Source organism: Cetorhinus maximus, chromosome 22, assembly GCF_964194155.1.
Source record: "Cetorhinus maximus chromosome 22, sCetMax3.hap1.1, whole genome shotgun sequence".
Taxonomy (NCBI): domain Eukaryota; kingdom Metazoa; phylum Chordata; class Chondrichthyes; order Lamniformes; family Cetorhinidae; genus Cetorhinus; species Cetorhinus maximus.
This window is the reverse complement of record NC_135900.1, coordinates 50,894,416-50,912,206: the sequence shown is the minus strand read 5'-3', so window position 1 is coordinate 50,912,206 and position 17,791 is coordinate 50,894,416. Positions and strand designations below refer to the sequence as shown.

The 17,791-nt window shown below is 43.2% G+C and overlaps 1 protein-coding gene across 3 annotated transcripts in view; it reads right to left on the bottom strand.

Annotated features, from left to right (window-relative positions):
* Window positions 1-17,791, bottom strand: part of LOC144696691 (protein FAM118A-like) — a 75,131-nt gene that overhangs the window by 24,277 nt on the left and 33,063 nt on the right. For 2 of the 3 annotated variants that reach the window (XM_078568293.1, XM_078568294.1), the window contains exon 7: window positions 3,326-3,611. In XM_078568293.1, coding sequence (XP_078424419.1) covers window positions 3,326-3,611 — 286 coding nt within the window. Of the gene's footprint in view, window positions 1-1,739; window positions 1,867-3,325; window positions 3,612-17,791 lie in introns of all 3 variants that reach the window. The other variant, XR_013580226.1, reaches the window with a different exon arrangement.

The window sequence follows — 17,791 nt, the reverse complement described above, 5'->3', positions numbered from 1 at the left end:
CTCAGAAACAGAGTTGCAGGTCATTGTCAACTCCTTCTCCAAACCATATGAGAAATTGGGCCTTTCAATAAATACATGGAAAACTAAGATTCTCTTCCAACCAGCTCCCAACATACAACAGTTCCCCTCATCGATTAAGGTCAACAGTGAAATTCTGGAAAACGTGGGCCAATTTCCATACCATGGGATCCTCTTGTTGACAAAGGCAGACTTAGATTACGAAGCTCATCATCGTCTCCAATGGGCCAGCTCAGCATTCAGCTAACTGAGGAAAAGAGCATTTGAGGGCCAGGATCTCAAACCCGAGACAAGGCAATTACTTAACCTGGCAATCAGCTGATTAGCTAATCTTTGAAAATATAGCCAGTACCTTTTTCATACCAAAAGGCATGTCTTCACATTGGAACAAGCCATCTGGGGTCATAGAAGGCAGAAATTTATTTGGCTTGCCAATATCCTTTAAGCAAATCAGTCTTACTAACTAAGGCCAGGTTCCCCTATCTATCAATACAATCCTCATGTTTTGGAATCGGATATGAATTGGTCTCAGTTATCACATTAACCTTTCAGTAATAAATGCAAACTCTTGGACAACCATCTATTTATGTTTATTCATTCACGGGGTGTTGGCTTTGCTGGCTGGGCCAGCATTTATTGCCCATCCCTAGTTGCCCTTGAGAAGGTAGTGGTGAGTTGCCTTCTTGAACCGCTGCGGTCCATGTGGTGTAGGTACACCCATGTGCTGTTAAGAAGGGAGTTCCAGGATTTTGACCCAGCAACAGTGAAGGAACGGCAATATATTTCCAAGTCAGAGTGGTGAGTGACTTGGAGGGGAACTTCCAGGGGGCGGTGTTCCCATCTATCTACTGCCCTTGTCCTTCTAGATGGTTGTGGTCATGGGTTTGGAAGGTGCTGTTGGAAGAATCTTGGTGAATTCCTGCAGTGCATCTCATAGATGGTACACACCGCTGCTACCATGCGTCGGTGGTAGAGGGAGTGAATGTTTGTGGATGGGATGCCAATCAAGCGGGCTGCTTTGTCCTGGATGGTGTCAAGCTTCTTGAGTGTTGTGGGAGCTGCACTCATCCAGGCAAGTGGGAAATATTCCATCACACTCCTGACTTGTGCCTTGTAGATGGTGGACAGGCTCTGGGGCGTCAGGAGGTGAGTTACTCGTCGCAGGATTCCTAGTCTATGACCTGCTTTTGTAGCCACAGTATTAATGTGGCTAGCCCAGTTCAGTTTCTGACTTTTAGTTTTGATGTCAGTACGACAGGAGAAACTCAACTACTTTGACTGGGTTCAATTATATAATTTTCTTACTCTAACTGAACCTTCTCCCTGACTTCAGCCAATTTGTTGGGATCAAGTCTATACAGGTTTTGTTTAATTGGTTTAGCTTCCCCTACATCAACTTCATGAACAGCCAGAGAGGGAAGACCTGGCCTATCCACGCATTCAGGCTTATAATCCCTCAATAGACCAGCTATGTCTTACTCTTGTTGCTCAGGTAGATGGTGCAGCAACTCATACAAACCCTCCAACATCTCTGCGTTTGACAGTTTCACAACAGATTCCTCAATCTGAGAAACCGCAATCTCGGACTCATCATCTGATTCAGCATGTACATCTACATTCTCTACCACCTGTTGGCTGACTATGCTCATAGACATAGCACCTCTTCAGCATATTCACATGACATACATTAATTGACTCTTCCTTCTGTCTGGGATACTAACCACATAGTTCGCCTCACTGAGCTTCCTTTTGGAATAAGAGGGTCCACTAAACTTGGCTTTCAATGGTCCACCAGGCAAAGGCAACACAGATGACACCTTCTTGTAATGGTCCATGTGACCAAGGTGCCTGGGAGATAAACAATAGAAAAAAAGGCCAAGAAGTTAACTATAGGTGTGTTTGTGGCTCTAGTCTCAAGCAGGGTTTTAGTTTTCAGATTTTAGAACAAGCTTGCTGTAGGAAACATTTTGTTCAAGCAGAATTCAGGTGAAATTCTGCATGCTGGCTAAAAGAGTTTAAATCTCTGGTTAACTGAAGGAGTCCTTTCAGTGAGTTGAACTTTGGAGATAGCCAAGCTAACAACTGGGGGTGCGGGAGCGGGCACGGTGAGAGGGGGCGGGCGAGGAGTGAGGGAAGCAAGCAGATGGCCCAAGAAATCTCAGCCCTTCTACGAATCTTTGAAACAGTACTCAGACCAAGAGATTAATCTTTCAGTTTCTGATTATTATCCGACTTGAGTTTATTGGGAGTGTAAGTCAAATGGGTGAAGCAAAGTTGTGTTAAGAAGTTTGATTTAGACTATAAGTAACTGTGCTCATTCTTTTAACATTTTTAATGTGACTGACGATTGAAGATAGAGTGTAGCTGTCAGTGTTCATGTTCTTTGATTTCTGTGTAGTAAAATTATTTTGCTTTAAACCTTGAACCTTTAGTAAATGCTCTTTTTTTTTAGTAAATACCTGGATTTTTTGGATTTTCCAAAAAAAGCATTATTGGTCTCTACTGGGATCATAATATTATTTCCTGGTTCAAAACTATGTGTCTTAGCTATGCTGTCCATTTGTGCTATTATCACCTGCTCAGAAGCCTCAAGATGGTCTCCAGCCACCGCGGAAGTTTTTGACAGCCTTTTTTGGAACTTTGACATATAATCTAGGAGAGTAGTTTCTTCCTTCTGTTCCAAATATCACAGTTCAAGTTTGTCTCGAGTCCACAATCTGTCTCTTCTTTCAGTGAATGTCATTGTTTTACGGAATGGTGAAAGTGGCAACTCTTGAAAGAATCAGATCTCAAACCTTTGGAGGCCAATCATCTGTATTCTTGAGATTTCTCCCTACTCTCTTATCTAGCCTACAAACATTAGATGTGGGATTTTTGGTATTAATGCAAACAATTTCAAGATCTCTGTTCTCCAAAGTTTATACATAAGATTAAGAAAACAATAAAGTGATTTTACAGTATGCGTGCCATTGGTAAATCGTCAAGACACACTTTTCAGACTTACAAGAGCTCATCCATATTTGGGCGTTAGAAGTGCTGTAGAATTTGCTCTCAAAACCCATCATTCTTGTGTCTGTGTCACTGCCCAAGACATGAACCAAATAACAGATGTTCCATTGAATTATATCTGCCTATTTCACTGTCTTCCTATACCTTAAGATTGATTTCAGCAGACTTGAAAAATCATGTTCCACAAAAATTGTAGCAGCCATTTAGAGCCTCAAAAGATTTACAGCTTAAAGCAATACTCAATATGAAACAGAATTCCCACTATATGGGAACCCAATACAAGTAACAGATGACTTACCTGGGCTTCTGTGCCTGCAAATTTGTGCCACCAAATCATGGAAATACTGAGGCATACATTCAAATCGGTCTCCATAGGATACAATTTTAATCCCATGCAGCAGCATCTCTGCCTGCAACTTAAAGAATTGATCATGGCTATCCTTTCGCACCAGCATGAAGTGTTCCAGGTCCACTTTGTCCTGAACAGAATACAGAAATAGTGCCTGGAAGATCTGATCACGCAGAGTTTCTCCACAGCCCAAAAATACAAACGACTTGGTACGGTACAGGTCCTGAAATTCTTCCTATCAGGAAAAAAAATCCTAAACATATTAATTATTGCTACAGGGCCCTGCTTAAGAGTATGGTTCCCCTTAAGTATGTAAAACATAAATATCCTTGATAATGTAACGCGTGATCAGATTGTTCAAGACTAGAATAAAACTATAAACACAATGCATAAATGTAGTGGCAAAGTCAATTTTTGGATGTTTTAAAATGCTGACCTTCAAACTACATTGGAAGCATCGCAGGCCATTTTCATTATTATTCTTATGCCATTTTGCTTTCTTGATTCTGTAGCAAATTTATCAGTTATCATTATCAATGCCTGGCTTTCAACCAGAGATGAGCTGACATGACTTTTGCTTCAGAAAAAATTGCTTCAAAAATATACTTTAGGAGGCAAACCAACTGAATGTTGCAGGATACCCAAAAACTCCAGTAACGGAGTCTTGTTTTAGCACAACTCTAAAATTAGTAAGAAAAAAAGTTTTTTGGGAGTACCTTTCAAACTATTCAATTTTATTAAATAAGCTATGAAAATCAGATTCCCACAATGGTCAATTTGATTGCCAGCACGTAATCTTGTCTTCCTCTCGCCTAGGTCATTTGGATGACTACACTAATGAGAAGTTATTTCAGACCTACCAGGCAGTCACTCTGGAACCCTGGGAATCTCCAAAAGACATTTGCTTCTCAGGATTCTGTGGTTTTCAGGACAAGCAGCTAATTCAGGCAGTATAGATTAGAAGTTTACTGTAATAAATGGAGTCTAACCCGTAACCATTTCCCAGAAGGGGAACTGATAGGAACAAATTCAGGTTCAGTATAAGCCATCATCACTATTTAAAGTTTTCTTTTCAGACTGGGTATTCTCTCAGATGTGATGTCACTGGTCATTCCCGAACGGGCCTTCCATCCTTTATGATTTGGAATTTGCTCACAATCTGGTTAAACAATAGACCAAAAATCCCTTCCTTATCCTTATGTAGACTACTAAAATTTCACAGACTATTGAAATTTCACAAGTGCCACCAGGTAATTATCCTCTTTACAGAATGTATACTGAAAAACAGTACTTTGAGATGAACCCCAGCTTCAGCCCGTCAATTAGTTTATTTACATTAAAAAACACGAATGAATATATTTACTTCACTTCTTCAGGTTCCGAAATTTACAAGGATGCAACCTTTTCCCTTTAAATGGAAGCTCACCATTTGTCCAAGCCAAGCCTTTAGAGAATTTTAAAATACCAACAGCTTTTTACTTCTGTCTGCTGAATCCAAATGAGGCCACTGTGACTGGGTGGAGCATATAGAGTTAGATGGAGTTAGAAATTGTGAAAGAGGGAGAGAAAGAAAGACTGTCTGCCCTTACAACGGCATAGACAATGTACCTTTCATCATCTTATGAACACACAATTGGCTATTTCACTAATACTGAATGGACACATCTTCATTAATGACCCAAGAAGCTTATCAAACAATATGGCCGTTTAAGTTAAATATCCCTAGCATCTTAGGAATGTGAAGTTGAGGTTAAAATTAGATCAACCATGATCTTATTGAATGGCGGAGCAGGCTCGAGGGGCTGAGTGGCCTACTCCTGCTCCTAATTCATTTGTCGTATGTTCTCATTGTTCACAGCTACAGCAGCTTGTGTAAGTAGGCAGCAATTTTGCCATAATGTCTAAGGTTAAGCTTCTATGACATTCCTCCAAAAAACATTGGGTGACATTTAATACCTTACATGCTGAGCTGAACAATACTATTCTAAGTTAAAAATTCAACTCAGGTCACAAGCAAAAATCCAATCCAATAAAGTCACATGCTGTATTTCATAGCATTAAAAATAAAAAACTGTGGAAAAAAAACTCCAGAGCAAATTTTAACATTTTGACTAAATTGGCTTGTCATCAGTAGTGGTTCTCTTAAATGAAGTTGAGCCTCCATTCACAAATTAGCAACCAGCCTGCCCCTATCAGAAAATCTCTCAGAAGACTGCTTTGAAGATGCTGTCCCTTTACAAAGCCCTAATCACAAGAGGTATTGCATGAACTATACTTCACCCTGCTGATCTCTACCTCGTGTTTAGGTATCAAGGTATTGAAAAGTGAGAAAGCAATTTGCAAATCCTATTTCCCAAAGAAGCAACAAGAACAAATTAAATTATTTCATTTTCTGTAAGTATTATATTAATCACCTGTGCACTACAACAACAGATTCATTTTCACACAAGAACTCTGGAAGTCAAGAGGAAAACTTAAGACATTAAGGTCAAAAAAATTCAGCTCCATAGCATCACTGGAGCTGGCAATGCAGAAGCAGGAGGCCCTCAAACTGGCAGGTGCAGGGAGTCTGGCCCCATGCTTGGAAGAGTGCTAGTGTGGATATGCCATGTATGTGCCAGAAGCATACAGAATGGGCTGATCGTCATGTCAGACAGCCTCTCCGACTGATCTCACCAGAGTTCTGCAAACCTGACGTGCTCAGGCTCAATTAAAGACCTCTCCTAATCACTCACAACTGTCTCCAGCACCCATCCCACCTTCCCCAACTCCAACGAGCACGATTTAAACAGTCAACCAGCAGATGAGTGCTTCTGACTTCCTTTTATCTTTGGAAGTACTGTAGAATGTTCTTGGAGTTTCTATAACTTGCTGGATTTGGAATGAAGTGCTGCTGCATTCTGACAAAGAGATTAGAGGTGTTTAGTGACCCATCCACAGAAAGGCTGCTACATTTATGGGAACTGTAGTTGCAGTCCCTTCAGATCTGCAACGCAACAGGGGAACAGAGCAGAGGCTGCATGGAAGCTATGCGTAAAGGAAGGAGGAGGAGGCTCTTTCTGGAAGCCCATACCCAACAAAAGTCTTCAGGGAGCAGTTATCCTACCTCCGCCTAAGCCAGGAACAATGCTGAAGGCATCTGCAATTCACCAAAGAGGTGGTCACAAAACTGTGCCATCTCCTTCAACATGCAGCCTCACAGCGGGGTGAGAAAACTCCTGTCAGTGGCTGTCAAGGTCTTCTCTCTAACCAAAGAGTGTCAAGAGGAGCAGGCACATGGCTTTGCCAGGGTAGCAGGACTCCCAATCTTTCAAAGAGCCAGCGGATGCATGCATGTGTCTGTATGTGCCTCATACGTAAATTGGGATATGTACTAGAAACGCAAGGGATTCCACTCCATCAATGTGCAAATGGTGTGTGACTATGCCCAGTCTATGTTGATGAACACAAAAACAGAATTACCTGGAAAAACTCAGCAGGTCTGGCAGCATCGGCAGAGAAGAATAAAGTTGACGTTTCGAGTCCTCATGACCCTTCAACAGAACTGAGTAAAATTAGGAGAGGGGTGAAATATAAGCTGGTTTAAGGTAGTGGGGGGGGGAAGAGAGGAAGAGAGAGAAGTTGGGGGGGGTGGACAAGCAAGCAGTGATAGGAGCAGATAATCAAAAGATGTCACAGACAAAAGAACAAAGAGGTGTTGAAGGTTGAGATATTATCTAAGAGAATTTGCTAATTAAGAATGGATGGCAGGTCACACAAGGTACAGCTCTAGTAGGGGGTGGGGTGAAATAAGACTAACAGGGCATAAAAGGTATAAATTTAAAAATAATGGAAATAGGTGGGAAAAGAAAAATCTCTATAAATTATTGGAAAAAACAAAAGGGAGGGGGAAGAAACGGAAAGGGGGTGGGGATGGAGGAGGGAGTTCAAGATCTAAAGTTGTTGAATTTAATATTCAGTCTGGAAGGCTGTAAAGTGCCTAGTCGGAAGATGAGGTGCTGTTCCTCCAGTTTGCGTTGAGCTTCACTGGAACAATGCAGCGATTATCTGCTCCTATCACTGCTTGCTTGTCACTACAACCACCCCGCACCCCCATTTCTCTCCCCCCCACTCCATCCCACCTTAAACCAGCTTATATTTCACCCCTCTCCTAATTTTACTCAGTTCTGTTGAAGGGTCATGCGGACTCGAAACGTCAACTTTATTCTTCTCCGCTGATGCTGCCAGACCTGCTGAGTTTTTCCAGGTAATTCTGTTTTTGTTTTGGATTTCCAGCATCTGCAGTTTTTTGTTTTTATAACCATGTTGATGAATGCCTGCTATTTGCTAGCAGCCACGGCACCTTCATTCTGAGGCAGTCGACTGCTCCCACTGTCCTCGGGTCACCGTGAAGAACCTGAGGCTGTCTATTTGGAGACGAGGGGTACTAACCATGCATATGGCTCCCCTCTGCCACCTGACTACACAAGGACAGCGGGCTACTGGAGCCATGTTGCCATCAGGAATGTGGTGGAATAGATCATCAGCAATCTCTAACAATGGTTCCAATGCCTGGACCACTCTGGGACGGAGCCCTATAATACTCCCAAAGCATATCTCCAAAGTTCATGGTGATCTGTTGTGTCCGCCACAATCTCACTAATATAAGCAGCAGCAATACGAAGACCACCTCAGGAGGGAAGGAGGCGGCAAGGTAAAAGCAGGAGGAGCAGGGAGAAGGCATCTTGAACCCTTTCACTCCGGATGGATGACCCATGAGCATCTGCAGAGACTCTGGCTCGCTTAAGATGTCATCCTTCCACCACCACTACTCCACAATTCTCCACCTTTCCAGCCATCTGATATGTCCATCACATCATTCTCTTGGTCAAAATCCTACAATAAAAGCCACCAAAGAAAAACATAGCTTAATTCAACAACACATCCAATAATACATACAAAAATAAACTATGCATCCCTTTGCATTCCCTTAGGTGCCTTTAACTGGCTTGGTACTCCGACACAGTGCTGGCCATGTGACTGCAGCATGGCCAGTGGGAGGCTTCTTTACTTTCACTGGGGAAGACTGCAATGTCCTTGCAGCCCTCAAGCAGCTGTGGGCTTTGGAGGTCCAGCTTTGGACTTGCACCATTTCCTGGAGGATCAGGCAGTGTATAATTGCAGGGAACATAGCAGAGCACGGCAGATCCACGGAGGACCTGTATCATTTAAATCTGCTGGAGGAGAGTCTGCTCCATATCATAGGGTGGCATCAGTCTGGGCTGGCTGACAGAGATGCAGCAGCAAGGAGGCTGGTGGAGTGGCAGCAGTAGGAGCATGAATACAGTCATCCTGCTCTGCACCATGGAGCCTCTGGCACTCCCCCAGGGTAGAGTCTCAGCATTCCTAGTAATCTGTCAGGATGACAGACTGCTGGGTGAGTCTGGATGTTCCTTTGAGCACTGATTCAAAATCATGATGGTAGCAGTCTGAACTTGCAAGACAGCAGGAGATAACCTCATGCTGAGCTTCCACTGCAGCACTAAGAGACATTGGGTGGCTTCTTGCCTGTGCTACAACGGAGGTTGAGCCCTCGGCCACCAGGCACTGCAACATAGGTGGGGCCCCAAGTGCCTGGGCGACCAACCCAGATTTTTCGGGACTGTCCCGTGATTGAGGTGGTGGTCCCAAGTTGTTTGGTGCCGGGACGCTATTGGTCCCATATTTTCTAATCATCCCTTCGGGTATGGCACCTGACTCTCCACTTCCTGGCTTCTGAAGTTCCTTGCCACTCCTGTGCATTGCACTCTCCTCCTGGTGGACACTACCATCCCCATCGCCAAAGTGTCCCTTACTTTTTTCCCCCTAAGAGTTGGTCACCCTGCTAAGTGCTGTCATGGAGTTGGCCACCACTTCTACACTGGCAAGGTCTGCATGAAGCCATGTGCCAAGTTGGAGCCAGAGTCCACCATGTTCCTTAACAGTGACAACAGGCTGTCTGACAGGCTAGCCAATACACTTAGCATCTTGGCATGCATGCTCATCAGTATTCCCTTGTAGGTTGCCCCATCAAAGTCCTCATTGAAATCCCCTGTAGCAAAACTCTTCTGCGACCTCACCCTCTAGGGAAGTGGCAAACAAACTGCCCTACACCCCTCGCTTGGCTGCAGCCCACTTGTGCCCAGTGACTCACTACATGTTGATCTCAACTCTATGCTATCCTCAAAAATATGCAGTGCCAGCATCTGAACTGGTGGTTGTGACTGTCCTCAGAGGTGTGTTACATCTGTCACCCTTCCTCATGAGGCTGCAGTGGCTGGCCAAACAGCAGCTCTTTTGTGTTTGAAAGCATACGTGCAGAAAGGGAGGGTTGGGGTGAGGAATGGGTTGGAGGGAAAGCAAGATGATCACACCATCTGCAGCTTGCACTTCATGCAAGATAGCAGTGGGATTTGGGAACAGCCATCAATCAAAAGCAATCTGTTATTTTGAAGTAACCATTGCTGACATGATCAAACAGCCCTTGCCACAGCTGCCTCATGATGTGGGGCAGTCTCCTCCAGCAGGCAGAGGTGATGCAAACACTCTGCTCCAGTTCTGATCCCTGTGGTTATGGACCTCCTTGTACTGCATGAGTGTGGAAAGATCACAGATCTAGACCATTAGAGTGTGGTCATTGAACTGCTTGTGGTACTGCTGCAAGGTCCTCTGGGCCAAACTCCAGGAATTGACCTCATTGGTAGCCAGGCCACCTCACCTCACGAGTATTCTTTGAGGGCCTCCTGGTCCTCTCTGGAAAATGGCCTCTCTCCTCCTGTCAACCTCCAGAACTAAGGCCTCCAGCACCACATTAGAGATTCTACGATTCCTTTCTCATGCCTCCATTTGGCGCCCTCCTTTTTACAGCCACTTGCAATACAAGCAGTTGTTGTGTAAAGTGTTAATGTTAAATATCTAAATAGATAGTCTACATCATCAGTGAAGTAAGATCATTTGACAGAGTTTGCTGAGAGATAATTCTATGAAGAGCCTCGTGTTAAGCCTCGTACTGTACATAGTTTGTATAATGTTCACTAAAAGGTAAAGTTATCAGCAGCCTTGCCTCCAGCAATGTCTGTAAATCCTAACCATGGACAACCTCACCCAAGAACCACGACGATGACAACAAAAAGTGCCAGTGGAAAACACAACAAAAAAAGCACCAAATAAAGAGTCCAGTGACTTGAAGCAACAGCAAGACAAACAACTGTGGGAAAAGGCCAGCGCAAGAAAATTGCCAACATAATTCCAAGAAACGCTACAGTTAAGAAAAGCCATGTAGCGAATCCTAACTTTACCAGAATGCTTTGATCACGTGCAAGGTATAGAACAAGCCGCAGAACTGACAATGCAGGTTTCAGGACTGGCAGAGAAGATGAGCAAGGAACAGGTTAATACCTTACTCTACGCCATGGGCAGTACAGCAGATGAAGTAATAGTCAGACAGGACATAAACAAAGAAACGGCGCCAAACGATGAGGTTATCAAAGCCTTTAACACCTATTTTAACCTCAAGAGGAACACCATTACATAAAGGGCAAAATTCAATAGATGCACCCAAAGACCGGGAGTGTAGATTCCTTCATTACTCCCTTATATCAACTAGCTGAGAATTGCGAATATGGAGCCCTGAAAGATAAATTAATTCGGGATGGGATTGTTGTAGGATTTTTAGAGGAGACTCTATCGGAATTTCTGCAGTCAAGAGAAGATTTGACCCTATAGAAGGTTGTGCGGTTAACAAGGCAGGCAGAAGTGAGAAAGTAAAATCAGATATTTATTTGAGGTGGTAAAGAGATGCTCATTTCATCAGATATACTGGCACATTATGACCCAGAACTGCCTTCAATAATCGCTGCGGATGTATCAATGACTGGACTAGGTGCAGTACTCTTTCAAATCCAGAAATATGGAACACACAAACCAGCATATTATGCATCTCAACCATTGACTGAAATGGAACAAAGATATGCTGTAAGTGAAAAAGAGGGCACCCACATGCGTCTGTGAGAAGTTTGCAGAATGCATCTTAGGCCTACAGTTTACCATTGAAACAGTCCACAAGCCATTGGTTACCTTATTAAATGCCAAAGAACTAGCAAAGATGTCACCAAGAGTCCAGAGATTTCAGTTGAGACTCATGAGATTCAATGCAACAACCAAATATGTCCAAGGAAAACAACAAACAACAGCAGACACATGATCACACATTCCTGTTGAAAAGCCTGAACAGGAGGATACAAATTTCACAGAGGATGTAGAGTCACATAACTCATTGACTACAAAATTCCTACCAGCAACACAGAGGTTGAATGAAATCTGAAAGGCACAAAAAGTAGATGAAGAATATGCTAACACTAGGGAATATTGCAAAAATGGATGACCAGAACATGTTCCAAAGAATCTTACCCTGAAATAATACTTTGAGCAACAAAGACATCTCAGTGCTGTGGATGACTTGCTGATTTATGAGAGGTTGGTCATACCAACAGTCTTCAGACTCGAGATCCTTCAGAGAATACACCAGGGACACCTGGGCATTACAAAGCATTGTGCAGGAGCACAAAATTACATTTGGTGGCCTGGGATCTCAAAATCATTTGAAAAAATAGTTTTGAGCTGCATCAACCAGGAACAAAGCAAACCACAAATGGTGTCCTCATTTCCTTACAGTGTGTGGGAATGTCTTGGAACTGATCTTTCCCAGCTGAAGGGGAAGACATTCCTCATTGCTGTTGACTATTACTCCTGATGGATTGAGGGCAAATGTCTTCATGGTCTGACCTCAAAAGCAGTCACCAAATCACTAAAATAAATTTTTGCCAGACATGACATTCCAGATCTAGTCATTTCAGACAATAGCCCACAGTTTGCAAATTAATGTTTTAAGAAGTTCACAGAAGACTATGGATTTGTCCACACGACTAGTTCATCCAGGTACCCATAATCTCATGGAAAGGCCAAAAGACGAGCAAGAACGGTAAAAGCTTTGTTGAAGAAAACTGACAATATCAACTTAGCACCATTGAGCTACCATCCCATACCACTTCAGAATGGTTTGGCTCCGTCAGAATTCTGATGGGAAGGCAGCTACGGATTCAACTTCCTGTTCTACCACGTACAATTATGCGTGTCTCAAAGCAGCAGACATAGGGCGAATCAGAGAGAAGGAAGATGAGTATCATGTAAATCAAACTGAAAACTATAATCAATGCCACAAAGTGCATGATTTACTAGAACTCCAACCAGGTGAATCAATCTGGATTCATGACCAGAATCAAGAAGGCCAAATACTGGAAAAACCACTAAATCCATGATCTTACCTTGTAGAGAATGAAAATGGAATACTGAGGTGAAATTGAAGTTCACTCACGTCTACAAAACGAGGACCATCTACGAAATGGACTAACCATCCATATGATCAGGAAGACAGCCTGAACCGAGAACCAATAGTCTCTGATGATTCACATACTACTCTACAGAGTTCAACAGAGAACATAGAGAACTTGAATCCTATGAGACCTCCTGGAGGGCTGAGAGTAAGTTTGGGGAGATTAGTGAAACCACCACAACACTTAGCTCTGTGAATCAGAGATCAACACAAAACTTTGGAGGGGGGGGGAAGATGTAAGTGCTGAGAGATAGTTCTATATAGAGCCTAGTGCTAAGCCTTGCACTGTACGTGTTTAGTACAATGTTTAATGAAAGGTGAAGTTTATCAACAGCCTTGTCTCCAGCAATACCTGTAAATACCAGCCATGGACAAGCTCATCTAAGGCCCATAATGATACTAACAGAACAGTCAGCAACAGCTTCCGTATAATGAGCACCAGTTCCCTTTTAAGAGGGGCAGGCTGCTTGAAACATATTCTAGTCATACAGGTTGCTGGGCCCCTGTTGAGCATTCAATGCTTCAACCATGGAAAATGAGAAGGCAGCACCAGGTTTGTATGCTATCTGTCTTGAGCAATCCAATTTTTGGCCCCAACTATTCAGGAAAAATGAAACTCAATCATCAGCAAAAATGAAGAACAAGGTGCAAAGCCTGCCCTATCCACATGCTAAACAATGCAGGTCACCACCACTTTGCCATCTCATTTCTCTGCATGTTAAGTAGCAGTTTTAATAGAAAGAAATAGAATATTGCTGAAAAGAGAGACATGTTGCCGAAGCTTCATGTCTTGCATGCATCAGACAAATTTCATGGGATGCCAAATTTCAAAAAATCACAACAATTTATACTGCAGGAGAAAAGGGTGTTGAAAGGTTGGCAAGTTGACTTTGATTGACCGAGGTATTGCCGTAGAGAAAGCAACGAGGAACCAAAGGCTCCCCAAGCTCCCGGATAATTCAAAAAGACACAACACTTGAAGATACTCCTTTTGTTTGCAGAGAACCAGTCCTTGTGTATGATTGTATGTTGCTTCTCGCAAGCTTTTGTTGCGTTTTGAAAATCAGATCAGTTTTATGAAGGAAGTGCAATTCACCATGCCAGATTCCCACCTAGGTGGTTAGAGAAAAAATCTGTTTTTTCAAAGATTGATCAGGTTACAGAGCCAAAAAAAATCAATGAACGGAATAGTTCCAATCAACTCAGTGATCACACAGAATCTCCAAGGTGAAAAAATCATCCTCATCTAATGCATTCATTTAATCCTAAAGTAGCTATACTGCTGGAAAGTCTAACATTATCACTGTCCCCAATCAATACAAAAGCAAAATACTGCAGATGCTGGAAACAGAAATATGAACAGAAAATGCTGGAAGTACTCAGCAGATCAGGAAGCATCTGTGGAGAATGTAAAAGAGACAACATCTCAGGTTAATGACCGCTCGTCAGATTTTCTGATGAATGGTCATCAAACTGAAACATTAACTGTTTCTCTGTTCCCATCAAGCCAGATAAATATGATCTGGAAATGCTACAAGTTCATCTTCTCTCAGGTAGTCAGAAGCAATATGGTACTTGGTACAGCTGAAAGCAGTTTGATGAGTTACAGCAAGTTACAAGAACACCCATTCCTTCTTTAGTGATATATATTTTCAAGTATTCAAAACAGCATTTAAAATAGAGGCTGTTCTTTTGAACCAAGAATCAGTTAAGATCAAGTTGTATTGCGTGAAGGCAGCATAGTGAATGAATACAGCTCTGATCCCATAACAATGGATCAAATCAAAGCTCTGCAGTCTTGACAAATTCAGTCATGAATGGTAAGGGACAACTAAACCACTAACTGGGAAGGAACTCCACAAACATCCCCAGTCTCAACGATGATGGATCCCAGAACATCAGTGCAAAACACAGGGCTAACACATCTGCAGCTATCTTTTATACTGTTACACAGGCCATGGTGACAGACGAGGAAACACTGTCACTAGAAGGGTTCAAAATTGATAAGGAGGAAATGTTGAATAGCCTGTCGGTATTTAAAGTTAACAAGGCACCGGGACTGGACGAGATGCATCCAAGGATATTGAAGGAAGTGAGATTAGAAATTGCAGGAGCGCTGGCTATAATTTTTCAGCCTTCCCTAGACTCAGGGGAGGTGCCAGAGGACTGGAGAATTGCAAACATTACAGCCTTGTTCAAAAAAAGGTTGTAAGGGTAAGCCCAGCAACGACAGATCAGTCAGTTTAACTTCAGTGGTGGGGAAGCTTCTTGAAACAATTATTTGGGACAGAATTAATAGTCACATGGAAAAAATAGGGTTGATAAGGAAGAGCCAGCATGGATTTCTAAAGGGGAAATCGTGTTTAACTGACTTGCTGGAGTTTTTTGAAGAGGTAACAGAAAAGGTCGATGAGGGTAATGCTGTTGATGTGATGTACATGGACTTTCAAAAGGCATTTGATACAGTGCCACACAATAGACTTGTGAGAAAAGTCATTGCTTATGGAATAAAAGGGTTAGTAGCAACGTGGATACAAAATTGGCCGAAAAATAGGAAGCAGAGAGTAATGGTCAATGGATATTTTTCAGGCTGGAGGAAGGTTTGTAGTGGAGTTCCCCAGGGCTCGGTTTTGGGACCCTTACTTTTCCTGATATATATTAATGATCTAGACCTTGGTGTTCAGGGGACAATTTCAAAGTTTGCAGCTGATACAAAGCTTGGGAGTGTTGTAAACTGTGAGAAGACAGTGTAGAACTTCAAAAGGACATAGACAAGGTGGAGTGGGCAGGTAGGTGGTAGATGAAGTTCAATGCGGAGAAGTGTGAGGTGATGCATTTTGGTAGGAAAAACATGGGCAGACAATATAAAATAAGGAATGAAATTTTGAAAGGGGTGCAGGAGTGGAAAGACCTGGGTGTATATGTGCATAGATCACAGAAGGTGGCAAGACAGGTGGAAAGAGCAGTTAATAAAGCAGAAAGTATCCTGGGCTTTATTAATGGGGCATAGGGTACAAGAGCAAGGAGATTACACTGAATTTATGTAAGACACTCGTTAGACCTCAGCTGGAGTACTGTGTACAGTTCTGGGCACCATATTATTGGAAGGATGTGAACACATTTGAGAGAGTGCAGAAGAGGTTTACAAGAATGGGTCTAGGGGTGAGCAACTTAAGCTGTGAGGATAGATTGGAGAGTTGGGATTGTTCTCCTTGGGGAGAAGAGGGCTAAGAGGAGATTTGATAGAGATGTTCAATATTATGAGGGGGTTGGACAGAGTAGGTAGAGGGGAACTGTTCCCGCTCATAAAAGGATCAAGAACAAGAGGGCACAGATTTAAAGTGATTTGCAAAAGAAGCAAGTGTGGCTTGAGAAAAAACTTATTCAAACAATGAGTGGTTCGGGTCTGGAATGCACTGCCTGGAAGTGTGGTGGAGGCAAGTTCAATCGAGGCATTCAAGCAGGCATTGGATGATTATTTGAATCGAAACAATGTGCAAGGGTATGGGGAAAAGGTAAGACAATGGCACTAGGTCATAATGCTCATTTGGAGAGCCAGTGCAGGCACGATGGGTTGAATGGCCTCCTTCTGTGCCGTTAAAATTCTGTGATTCTGTGATCTTCAACCAGAAGTGCCGCGTGGATGATCCATCTTAGCTTCCTCTCGAGGTCTCCACCATCACAGATCCCAGTCGCCAGCCAATTCAATTCACTCCACATGATATCAGGAAACGCTATGCACACTGGATACAGCAAAAGCGATGGCCCATGACAAAATCTCGGCTGTAGTACTGAAGACTTGTTTCAGAACAAGCCATGCCCTTGGCCAAGCTGTTCTAGTACAGCTACAACATTAGCAAGTGCCCAACAACGTGGAAAATTACCCAGCTATGTCCTGCCCACAAAAAGCAGGACAAATCCAATCTGGCCAATTTCTGCCCCACCAGTCTACCCTTGATCATCAGCAAAGTGATGGAGGGCGTCGACAACAGTGCTATCAAGCAGCACTTACTCAGCAATAACCTGTTCACCGATGCTCAGTCTGGGCCACAGCTCCTGACCTCTACATAGTCTTGGTCCAATGGACAAAAGAGTTAAATTCTAGAAGTGAAATGAGATTGACAATCAAGACAGCATTTGACCAAGTGTGGCATCAAGGAGTCCTAGCAAAATTTAAGGCAATGGAAATCAGGGAAATCTCTCCACAGGCTGGAGCCATACCAGGTTGGAGCACAAAGGAAGGTGGTTGTGGTTGTTGGAGGTCAATCATCTCAGTCCCAATACATCACTGAAGAAGTTCCTCAGCTGCTTCAATGACCTTGCCTCCAATGTAAAGTCAGAAGTGGGGTTTGCTGATGATTGCACAGTGTTCAATACCATTCACAATTCCTCCGGTACTGAAGTAGTCTGTGTCCATATGCAGCAAGGCCTGGACAACATTCAGGCTTGGGCTGATAAGTGGCAAGTAGCATTCGCACCACACGAGTGCCAGGCAATGACCACCTCCAGTAAGAGAGGGTATAGCCATCTCCCCTTGACATTTAACAGCATTACCATCGTTGAATCCCACACTATCAGTATCTTGGGGATCACCATTGATCAGAAACTTAATTGGATTAGCTACAAGAGGAGGTCAAAGGTTAGGAATTCTGCAGTGAGTATCTCACCTCCTGACTCCCTGAAACCTGTCCACCATCTCCAAGACACAAGTCAGGAATGTGATAAAACACTCTCCACTTGCCTGGATGAATATAGCTCCAACAGCACTCAGGAAGTTTGACACCATCTGGGAAAAAGCAGCCTGCTTGGCACTCCATCCACCACCTTCAACATTCACTCCTTCCACCACAAGCACACAGTGGCAACTGTATGGACCATCTACAGGATACGCTGCAGCTACTGAGTAAGGCTCATCCAACAGCACCTTTCAAACCCATGACCCCTACCACCTCAAAGAATAAGGTCTGCATGTTCATGGAAATACCACCACCTTTAGTTCTCCTGTA